The 12745-nt window shown below is 34.3% G+C and overlaps 1 protein-coding gene across 3 annotated transcripts in view; it reads left to right on the forward strand.

The window, feature by feature from the left end:
* LOC123524781 (transcription factor AP-2-beta-like) overlaps positions 1–12745 on the forward strand; it is an 81132-nt gene that overhangs the window by 19222 nt on the left and 49165 nt on the right. The window contains exon 1 of one of the 3 annotated variants that reach the window (XM_045303248.2): positions 7213–7347. The exons of the other annotated variants lie outside the window; for them this stretch is intronic. Within the exon in view, the coding sequence (XP_045159183.1) occupies positions 7297–7347 (51 nt within the window). The 5' untranslated portion in view covers positions 7213–7296. Of the gene's footprint in view, positions 1–7212; positions 7348–12745 lie in introns of those variants that run through there. 3 annotated transcript variants of the gene reach the window in all.

Genomic DNA, 12745 nt, shown 5'->3' on the forward strand with positions numbered 1-12745 from the left:
CCATTCCATTTTAATATTTAATTATAGAAAATTATGCAAATTTTGTCCGCAGTGAGACTATCAGGTGTTATGAATGTGGTTAAACAACATGCTGTTGTCATACCAGAATCTCATTCGGAATATGAACACGATAATATCAATGTCAGAAAGATGGCGCATCACGAATAACCCTGTCCAAATCGCCAAAACAGCTCGATGGAAAACGAGAGCTAGAATGATACAAATACATTCTATTTTTCTTAACACGTGCAATCATCTTGCTCCCAAATCTTCATTAACGAATCAAAATGCCATTCTGCGTTCGTCGGACAGTGCCTTATGGACTCCGTAACAATGGAAACTCAGTTTAGTCTTGCATTAAATCGGTAGCCTTAGGCCACAAGTATGGTAGTACAATGTCTGAGTCGTTTGTTGTGTTTTTTCCTCTAATAAAGCACGTCTCCAGTGATGCATTTTCCATTGTTTTCAACAGGCTTTGGAATAATTACGAGTTTTTTTCTTCAGCGCTTTCGTGGTTTGTTAATTGCGGATTGGACCCAGTTTGACACAACATTATATCCGTTGGATGAATTAACTTCTATTCTGTACCGCTTAATAACCTGTCCATGAAACTCGCGGATCAAACGTTTTCGATTGAAATAAACTGTATATAAGATGTGTCAACATACGTTAAATGTGCTTTTCTAAATTCCATTCATAAGAATTTCAAATGTGAGTCTGTACATTACTGCAAGGTATCGCAATTACAAACATTTACAGTTAATCTACATTTTGACTTTACAACACGCTAGAGACAAAAGAGGTATGAGCAAAAGATCACGCGTAGTTTACTTAGATGCTATTCTTCCCTGTGTATGTAATTCGGACCTCTTTCCAAGAGCACAAGCAGTTGCTTCCGTGTTCATTTATGACTGAAATATTTAATGTTTCTTTGTTGTGGCGATGAAGGTTTATTTTGGCTTTCTATGGCAACTTCTAAAACACCTGTAGATGTACGAAGCGCATGACCTTGTGCATGTTTGCAAAGCCTCACAGGATATGATAATGAGGTAGTTAGTATAAGTTATCATTTCATTTAACAATTTTCTTATCCGTTAATTTTCTACATCTTTTGCTTCTAAACATGCACATACAAAAGAAAACAAATACATTAGGTATTTTTCATGAAAGTTTTTCCCGTTCTTTGCTTTCAAACATAACGGAAGTTGGTGACGGTAATAAAGTATTAAAGGTCATCTTCAATTAGTAGCTGTCCAGTTAAGGTGTCCACCTGGTCATTAATTATGTCACTGTGTCAAGTGGTGATTTTAATAAGATGTTGATGGCTATCTCGCGTTTTTGTTGACCATTTTGGTCTTTTGTAGACACTACCCACCAGATTGTCAAAATTATTAACAGCTAGAATTATCCGATATGTCATGCACTTAATTAATTCACTTTGTTGTAACAAAAATTAGATACAAAGAAGACTTTTTCCGGAAAAGACTGTCGGGCAAAATAATTAATATATTGTTGAAATAGAGGGGCGGGGATACGTGCACTGAAATGATACAGTAACAGATTTACGAAGAACCGATGTGAAAAAGTGTAGAATCGTCCCGTTTTTACAGACAGACTGCACTGTGCTTTATAAATCAGTTAAAACATCAGCTAGTATACTGCCATTGCATTGCAATGACTTTGCTTTATTTATGTTTTATCTTTAAAGTTTTTACTAATTTACAAAAAACTCTACGTACACAAAACATATGTTAAAATCATACACTTATAATTTTGATATTTTTTTCCGTACGGTTTTATGAGACCTGCACATTCATGACAACTGCACACTCTGTTGACAATCACTTGAGCTAGATAGAGACCGGTTCTTTGAGCCTTATAATGGAATCGGATAAAATCTTGGATGAGCCACTGAATGCCTTGAAGCATTTTACCCATGCAAAACATACTGTAATGGCTCTGTATTATTTTCGTCATATTCGCTGTATCAGTCCTATGTAACATAAAATATCGGAGTAAAACATGTGAAGACTGTCCGTCTGAAATCTAAATTTGATAACTGTGTTATCAGGTGCATTACATTTAACGACTTTCCATAGATCAGTTCATCACAAATATACCATGTAAATCTGCTGTGAATAATGTCAGAATCCCCACTTGAGCAACTATACAATTACTCTTCTGTCAATGGTCATAAAGAACATTATATTTGTTAAATCGTATCTAACACAAGACATGATTATGGTCTTAAGGACTGTGGAATGTTATATGAGCCGCGCCATGGGAAAACCAACATAGTGGGTTTGCGACCAGCAAGGATCCAGACCAGCCTGCGCATCCGCGCAGTCTGGTCAGGATCCATGCTGTTCGCTAACAGTTTCTCCAATTCCAGTAGGCTTTAAAAGCGAACAGCATGGAGCCTGACCAGACTGCGCGGATGCGCAGGCTGGTCTGGATCCATGCTGGTCGCAAACCCACTATGTTGGTTTTCTCATGGCACGGCTCAATTATGTAAGCTGTCGAGTCTCATATGGGTAAAATGTGGGAGGGCTGTGCTCATTTGGCGTTATTCCTCATGGCGTAATTTCATTTTCTTTGCCCTTCAACAAAATGAGATCTTCATACATTTAGAGTTTTGTTAAGCTTCTCAGGTTGAGTGCTGTACAATTATATTGACAACATTTTTTTATCACCATATCTATATGCGCTTCATTTCCATCTGGATGTGAATGGGATGCAAATGTCTTAGATTCGTTAAGATTATCGAATAGAAATGCTTAATATAATTTAAGTATATCAACCGCTACACATTTCCAATGTAGATTTATATTTTCACAAACTTGACAGTATTCTCCTTGTCTTGTTCATGCTTGTACCTCATACTAAAAGAGATGTTGAGCTTATAAACATGGTCAATGATATGTATTGTTCAATTTGATATCTGTTACAGTGATGAAGTGTTCTACAACGCTCGGAACAAGACGGCAAAGTTTTATTAATAGTTTATTGGTCATGTGTATGTAACTGGTCCTTCAGATCAGTGTTATATGGTTTTTGGATGGAAATCAAAAAACGTGTCTTCAGGATCTCCTATACACCATAGGCTATTGGGGCTGCGCACAGGTACTTTGGAATCCATTCAATGGAAGATAGGAAAATGACTTTGGTTTGTTTAATATTTAAGATGTCCGTTGACAGGTGTGGCTTGACGGAACACCAACTATTACAGCGAAATCCAATGAAAACAACTTTCGGCATATTTTTCCATAACTCGTAAAACCTTTCTGCAAAGAATTTGCATTTTAAATCATTTGTTAACATGATGTATCTCATTATTGCTTTATAAATCAAGACTGCAGCCTAAGTAATAAATTCTGCTGCAAAAGAACCAAACTTCAGTTCTGCACGACCATGACCGAAAGCTTCGATAGAATTTGTGTTGTAGTTAACAACAGTAGGGGTTGCAACAGAAGGTCTGGTTTGGAGAGTTCCGTAAATTCCACCAGTATTATAATTATTGTAATTCAGCCCAATTTTATAATATGTTTAAAGAAATGTCATATCAAAGCTCTTTTACCACCATTTTCATATTTCTACAATTAGAATTGAAAAGCCCAATCAATATTCTCTCTATTTTTTTCACTTTTATTTTCACGTTTACAAAGTGTGTGTATATACAAGAAAATGTAATGAAGATAACAGTACAATGCACAAATTTCAAAATTCTTGTGCATGTCCCTTTAGAAATTTAAATTTTAAAATTCTTAATTATAAGTTTACATCATATTTATATCTACAGTATCACCCAGCACCTAAAGTGCCAGCAAATGTTAACTTGTGTCACGTGCAGACCGACTGTGTTATTTCTGAAAGTCACTAATAGCAATTCGATTTCTAATGTCTAATATGGTACAAATAAATTTTCAAACATCTTCTTCAGTACAACAGGCTAATTACTGTCTTAAATGTTTGGGATTTTTTTAATCAATTGAACGTTTTAACTTTATGATTTTAATCGTGTTATTGAAAGAAAAAATGTAGACTGATTAAGGCAACACTGCATTTAACATCTGGGTTTTTTGCTTTTATACCAATGCGGGCGTCTTTACTGGTACACCCTATCGAGACAGTAATCATTACAAGAAAGCTACTAATCAATTTATCTTGTTAAAGTTTTGCATCATCTTTCCGCACTGTCCCCTATCTTCCTGTCTCGTCAGTGTGCACCATATTTTCAGATTTTCCCGTTTTTCACCCATAAAAGTCAAATTTTAAAACATTTGCAGACAGTGTGTAGTTCTTGACAACCGGATCACTAATTGCTTTGGTTTTAAAAGCCAAATATGTCATTTATGAAAGTTTTAGTGAAAGCGCTAAAAACTGGCATTAATTTAGTAGGTTCAGTTCCTTAAAACGAATGTATAGGCGTATAATTGTTTTCTGTTAGAGACAGATCTCCGTATGTAAATGAGGCACTGTATTGTAAGCATGCTTGAATATATATTCAAAGAACAATAACTACTATTGGAATATACATCAGGCGAAGTATCTCCGTCTGCTCATGATAGCGGTCTGAACCTAGTTCACCCACGTGTTCTTGTGCATACAAGTGTGCGCAATTGCAGTTTGCCTATAATCTGAAGTATTTAATGATACTAATTGATTATTGACATTTTTGCCTCACAAAGACACATTGGCGTCGTATTTTTAGATACAAGATGTTTTCAGTTTGAACTAAAATGGGCACACTTGAAAAGATTTTGTTGTTGTTCCTTATGGGCGTAAAATCATAAGCTGACTTAAAGTCGAGTTGGTTCTTAAATGAAGAAATACACTACGATAGGAGTTTGTACATAGAATTTTACCCACCGTGCGATTTTGAACCCTTTTCTTAAATTGAACATTTTTAAATCGATTTTTTTATATTAATTTTGTTATTGTGATCAAAATGTCATAATTTCACTTAAATTAGTTTGTTGCACGATTTTGATTTCATGTTTTTTTTCTGCCTCTTCATTTTGTTGTGTTTTAACCTTTTCTGCACTCAAGAGATACGCGACAATGCACTGAAAACAATAAATAGCACTTGTTATTGCTATTAACTTTTTTCTTTACCCCACATGCAGCCAAATGGCTTATCAGCATCGTAAGATTGTTAATTATAACATTTGCACAATCTATTACATATCAACAGATTTTATTTGGAGCCTGAACTACTAAAAATTGGCAAAACAACTGCACTAGCTCAACTTGTATCAACATTTATCTAGACTGTATTCGTTTAATTAAGAAAATGAAAATGAAATTCACCTGAGACTGGGTTTTTGTATTTTTTTATACCGAGCCTATATGGATAACAGTTTTACCGTAGCTTTACGAGTTTTGTTGATGTAATACAGATATTTATTAAGCGTATTTCACTGCATTTGCCCATACAGTTTTTGTTTTATTCTCCTAAAAATGAGATTGTAAAGGTAAATATAATGTTAAAAATGGTATACTTTGTAGTCCAAAGTGCTTGTAATTGTGCTGTGGAAAGATCTGTTTATGCCTGATCTGCGGTCTACAGTGCGGTCTGGTGCCGTAATTAATATAACCCGATAATTCTATTTTCTGCACTGACATCTTGCAAAATGGTGGTACAGAGTAAAGATCTTGCAAACGGAGGGATAGTCCCAAATAAAAAAAAAAAAGATTTTTTTTATTCTTTCACATAGGACAATACAATAGCACATTTATTCAATCAAACAAGATAACTACTTTTTCAAGGAAAAAGAAAAAGAAGAAGCATATTTTCGGGGATGGGGTGAGGTCAAGGCTGTGTAACTAAGAAATACTGAAATGTGAGAAACTATGTCATTAGAGCCGATGAGCGGCTAACATCGTATTTCTGTTGGCACTTATACGGAATATGAGATTTTTTGCAGTTTGACATATTAATTTTTGCTCCATTGTAGCAAAGTTTTGCACATCTCTTATGATGGATTGTAAATAAAAGCATATATGAAAGCTAAATGTGACACTCTGTACGGTATACTCGGTTAAAAACACTTTATATGCTTATTTTGGTCACTTTACTGCAGATTTCCTTTGTAGTTTTTTCCACCTTGTCGTTTTTTCTGTATTAACGATATTAAATAACTTTCTTTTCTCTCAAACGGTTCTTTTCTTTCTTTGGTTTGTTATTCAGTTGTCTTTTACACTCATCATCAGTTGACCTTTCATCCGTCTCAAGGGTGGTAATGGCAAAGCTGCTGTGATTTCTAATTAATTTTGTTGCGTTTTTCTACAGCAAAGACACCTACAAGTTGTCGGTCCCCATTGATGTGCGGTTACCTACATCATATTCAAACACCCTCCTGTGGCGGGCCGCAAATGAGCTTCATGTATCAAGTTAGCTTCTCATTAAATCCCTCAGTACTCAATGTCACATCACAGGGCAACCATATTAGGGTCAAATCCTACCAACGTGGAAGATATGGCTCTACTTTCTTTTGTACAATACAAAGTGAGTCAGAGTGTGTATTTTTTCTGTAATAACACGTATTTTTCATGTGTTATTTATTCTTCTTAATCAGGAAAAAATGGGTTTTGTCTCACGACCTATTAATATGTATTAGGAGGTAAAATTACTTGTCCGTAAAACTATTTGCTTGACTCACTCTTTTGAAAGTATGGGTTACTACTAAACACTGGTGAACGCACATTAAGGCACGATTTACACGTTGTCAAACTTGTGAAGTACCAGAAAGACCGCCAGAAAAGACTTTTGAAAGAGAAACTCAATAAAAAAAATTATGCATGCATATTTTCAGTTATTCATTGTAATTACCTTATAACGCGCATGATGATGTCCCTTACGGTTGAATATAATATGGTTTTCTATCGCGGGTACTGTCAAAACACCACAAGGCCAATCTCATCGGTGTGATTATACATAGAACACGACAGGTATTATGCATGTAAATTTTATTGCATCAAAGAATTAAGCATTGCCTTCGGTTACATAGTGGTCGTAAATTTCACATAAGTTGTGCACAGGGAATTGTTGCGAATTTTCCGAAGATCAGGATCAAGGGAAATGATCTTTGCCATACTGACAAAGTTTTAGATTTGATAGCTTCCCTTTAAACACTGCGTCGCGGTAGGCGGGTTTTATTTTGTCATGAATATTGATTAATTTGTAAGGCGGGGTATATGCAAATGAGAGAATAGCTGTGAGTCTGACAAGTGAAAAAGAAATTTGTTGCAGATACAAGTGTTGAAGTAGTTTTCTGCGGAAGACAGGTTTTATAAATGTGTGGATGTGTTGATAAATGGATGGATGGATTGGCAACAGGATGGATGGTAAGCCAATTAATGAGTGTAATCATACTTAAAAGGAATAATTTCCCTGCTGTTTTTTTTATACGTTTTATAAATTAAGGTTAAAAGTTTTCGCAATTTGTCTTAAGCCGTCTCGTTTTCTGAAATTTCTTGACCGATCTTTATCTGTATTGTATGATTATGTAAGGCGGCTGTCAGCCGTCGTTCTTTTAACGTTAGATTTCGTTATTTAAAAAACATGGTATCTTTTTAATAAAATTCGTAGTTTACATATTTGCACTCACCACTATTAATGCATATTTGATTATTGTTTGTTTAATTAGACAGTATTCAAAATTTAAACATAAGTATATTTTTTAATTCATCTGACATACTTCAAAGAGCATATTTGCTATTTTTGTCCGTTGTATTTGCTGTAGGCAGAGGTTCACTATAATTTGTCAATTTCACAGTCTGTTTGTTTTTATTTGTTTTGTTTTTTATGTTTTTCGTTTTATTGTAATTATGTTTTGTTTCTATGCATAGAAAACGTGGCGCTTTTGATTTTCAGTTTAACCACAGCAAGTTTTAATACTTATTTACCAGTATGTCGAATATTTTATCCCAGTACATTCAGTTTTTTATCATTTAGGAACAGAATCAAGTTTTTCTCTTAGAAACGACATTTTCTATCACTGAATGCGTCGCGTTAAGAGAATTTTGAAAACAAATCAGTAAGTCCAGAAAATGAATTACAAACGTAAACTTTGATATGAAATATTGATACACCCTTAGGCAGTTGTTATTTACTATAAAAGGTCGGCAGGTGACATTTTGGTGTGTCTTTAAACCCCGCCCACATTTCGTCCAAAATTCTCACGCTACTGCATATGCAAAATTCATACTTGATTCAATGAAGAAGTCCGAAGGTGAACGACACCTTTATTTTTAACTGGTTTGTCATTGTGTCCGAAACAACATTTCATTTTCATTCCCTAAATATAAGGAAAGAACTTTACTTGTCATATTGACATGTGCATTTATGATAACAATTAAAATTTAAAATCAGAAATACGAAAGCACCCGGCTAAATGGACCAATGTTTTAATTTAAACGAGCACAAAACTGATATTAGCAATTTTAACTAAAGAGAGTGTGAGGGAAAGAATAAGTTGAATATGAAACCGATTCCTGATATAGGAATGCCACCAGATATACACCACACAATTAAAATTAAACAACAAAACACATAGTAACATCTGAAAATATCTTTCTAATGAACACATGGTGAACTCTATCCAAATCAATTTATTGCATCGTTCTCAATTCCTACAATTTAGAGATACAATGACTTGTAGATTACTTTACAAACGCAGACCGCACGCAAGTGTTTTTATAAATTAATTCTGTCAAAAACTGTCTCGATCACTTTTTAACGATGTATTTAAGACCAAAAATAAAGTTTTAAGATGAACTATTTAAAACCAGGAAGTCAGTTTTGTTATATCTATTAATATATAGAAGGGCCCCTATATATACGAATTGAATACAACGTATATATAGAGGATATTTGTGTGTTTCACTGTAACTGTAAGATTGAAATTTCTTTCACGAGTGAATAAAGATGCAACATATTCACGAGTGGCATAGCCACGAGTGAAAATGTAAGATATGGTTTTCATGAGTTGTTTTTATCTTACATGTAAAACTAACAATTTTCTTTTTATTTCATGCTTTGACTAAATCAAAGAATTTTTATAGCTCTTTGAGTAAATTTACCCATTTTATAGTTTTATACCAGTGAAAAATATATTTGATATTTTTCACATTGAAAATACCAGATATATTTCACGCTGATATTTCGAAAATTGATTGAATATGTGATGATTTTTATCGTTATTTACACCATTACTTTGATGTATTATTGTAATATATCAGTAATAGATTATTCTGTTGGAACATAGGCGGGATATCTAGGTTCCATATTACATCCTGATCGGCATATCACGATTCTTGTTCCTGTCTGTCCCAAGGAATTGTTCTAGCGTTAAATATCTTTTATAACATGATTTTTGTCCTCAGATGTCCGGAAAAATATCGTTGTGACACAAACTCACTTTTGTCTGTCTGACTGCCCGTTTAGGTCAAATGTTGTTTAAACTGTCATGGTCAAGAACTAGTATAGCATGAATGGGCTTTGTTTTTACCGCTTCATGTTTTATTGATAATTTTTAAGAATTTTTCATTTTAGATCAAGAGTTTTACTGCGTTTCTAGATTTCTGTTATAAATATCGGATAAAGTTGTAGGCTGGAATAATTATCCCTGGGTCTAAGCCTTTGATCTAAATAGCTTTTATAGTAGATTTAACGGCATCGTGGTTGAACATATTTCGGGTTGTTTTTCGAAACACATATTTCTTGAAGACTTTTCTAAGAGTTTTAGAATTTATATAGGGAGACAAAAATCTAGTTTATTTCAATCTCAGGAGTATATGAATATAGAGTTTTGAGCTTAGAGTTTATTATATATTACAAAGACAAGATGCACATAGGGACAAACATTGCAAATCATAATAGCAGTATATGAGCCGTGCCATGGGAAAACCAACATAGTGGGTGTGCGACCAGCATGGATCCAGACCAGCCTGCGCATCCGCGCAGTCTGGTCTGGATCCATGCTGTTCGCTAACAGTTTCTCCAGTTCCAATAGGCTTTAAAAGTGAACAGCATGGAGCCTGACCAGACTGCGCGGATGCGCAGGCTGATCTGGATCCATGCTGGTCACACACCCACTATGTTGGTTTTCCCATGGCACGGCTCATATATTTAACTTATTTTAAACTGATGAACCATTTATTGCTGTTAATGTGCATAAATATCTGGATAAATGAATAGTCATGAATGCTTTTTTGTGGCATTGAATGTCTTCGGAAATACCAGGCCCAGATTTCACGAAAGTAGTTAAGTTTGTTAATTTTCTTAAGAAAAGTAAAAATTTAAGCAAATTAAATTTTTAAGTCAATAAAGAAACTTAAATATTTTCGTGAAATTAGGGCCAGGTTGGACAGTATTGGTTTCTATAACGATATATCAAATTAAAACTTTATTCTCAGTTAGAATGTGACTATCTATACTTCTTATTTTATTTTGTTATTTCTTGAATAGAAAAGTATAGCATCTATATTATTTTCATGTTCTGCAGTTCAGCAAGTAGTGCCATTCCCTACTTCCTCGATCTTACTGTTTCATTACCTGGTTAGAGCTAGTAATAACAACATCAAACGTCTGCTATTTTGCAATATTTTTGAAAAGCAAAATTGTTGTCAAATAAGATATGTAATTGTTAGTATATACTAAAGGTGTTTCAATACAAGCTTGGAGCTTACATCTCATTCCTGTGGCATTAATATATGTTTTGAAATGTACACATATCTGGAAATAACTATTGTTTAAACCAAACTGAAATAAAATTGTGTTTGGCGCCATATAACCTATACTGTGTTGGTGCGCCGTAAAACCCAAATAAATAAATAAATAAATAAAATTGTTTTTAAAAGAAAAAAAGTACAACATGTTACTTGTGGGACAAGGGTAATTTGAGCCGCGCCATGAGAAAATCAACATAGCGGCTTTGCGACCAGCATGCATCCAGACCAGCCTGCGCATCCGCGCAGTCTGGTCAGGATCCATGCTGTTCGCTTTCAAAGCCTGTCGCAATTAGAGAACCTGTTAGCGAACAGCACGGATCCTGACCAGACTGCGCGGATGCGCAGGCTGGTCTGGATCCATGCTGGTCGCAAACCCACTATGTTGGTTTTCTCATGGCGCGGCTTATTTTGATTAATCTTAATCAAAATATTTTACCACATGTCTGACGTAGAGTGAAATAAAGCCAGAACATATTTTTAGTATTACATAAGTGTAGGAGACGTTGGTCGAATTGGTTTTGCCTAAATTAGGTAAAGAAAGAAGAAATTTCGATGTTTCAGCACAAAAAGCTATCATGTAATACAAAGGATATTACAGCTGTGTATTTCTGAATAAAACTGATTAAAAAAATCTTGTCAATCTCGCATGTTATTGTTTTATCCAACTCGTATAATAAATTCAGTATGAAAGGACTTTCCTGTAATATTATCTGTACACTGCAGTTTTTCTTTCTAATATTCTATGATACTGTTTTGAATCACCATCGAGTTCGCATTGGTGTAATGACTATAAATTTGAATTATGTATTGCTGTGCGTGTAGACAAGTACGGAAATATACTAGCAGTTATCCACTCCCTTAATGTAGGCATGTAATATTTGTTTACCTGAAAGAGATATTGCAGAATTTTAACATTGAAGTCATTTTCCAGTAAACAAGATCTGAGTGCGTTGCAGATGCGTCTTACTGTAAACAGCGTATTGAACTTTGACACTTGCCTTGGAGCAACTGGTGCGGATTCACCTAATATCAATTATCTTTTCGTGCCAGATTATTTTTTCTTGCGTCATTTATGTAAACAAATAGTCTGGGGTGTGTGAGATTACAGATATCCAGTGAATCTTTTACCTTCTGCAAAAATGGGCGTCAAGAGGTCGCGTGTTTATAGCCCACGTCGAACGCTTGATCAATGTAAATAATCAAGCGTCTGGACAACTTGCAAGGGCGGGTAACTAATACCGCACGAACGTCCATTTGTTTACTGTCAGATTTCTGGACAAAATTACTAAATTACTGACGAAGCTGCAATTCATAACTGTGACAAGTTTATTCTACCGCCCAATAAAAACTGCTATATTTTTACTAATTACTGGAAATAAATTAAACTCAGTACTCTGTTTAACATTTCTTTCATAGTGCTATTTTCCAGAAAGCCTCTTTTAAAGTCTAAGAATGTTTTTCATCGTATATATTCAGCTACCCTTTCAGAAATACGAAAGCTGTAAAACGAATTGTACAGTTAATTGTTTTTTTACAGTCGGCAACATACATCTTTCATAATTATTATTATTATTTTTTTTTTTTTTTTCATCTTCAATATATCATTTACTTAAATACTGAAAATGCATTCACAATTCCCAAAAAAAAATATTCATGCATTCGCTTTCAGAAATTGAGTTTAGATGTATATTATATTGTCTTTGATGAGCTGCAAATTTACGGCTTCTCTATAACTCATTGATAAATTTAACAAGGCCAATAACCACAGGAAAAGGAAATGTGGCATAAAAGTTATATCATAAATTCTCTTATTTTTTATTTTACATGATTAAGTCTTTACAAAGTGTCATTAGTTGTGTATTCAATGATTTATTTACACGGACAGTGACAAAATACAACACCTGTTGTGCAACAAAAACCACCATGTTTATTAATGATGAGGTCAGTGTGTACGTCATTTATCAATGCCCAAAAAGGAGTATTTTTGTCAAGGGAGGAAATCTTGGAAAAG

The sequence above is a fragment of the Mercenaria mercenaria genome, chromosome 3 (genome assembly GCF_021730395.1).
Source record: "Mercenaria mercenaria strain notata chromosome 3, MADL_Memer_1, whole genome shotgun sequence".
Classification (NCBI taxonomy): Eukaryota; Metazoa; Mollusca; class Bivalvia; order Venerida; family Veneridae; genus Mercenaria; species Mercenaria mercenaria.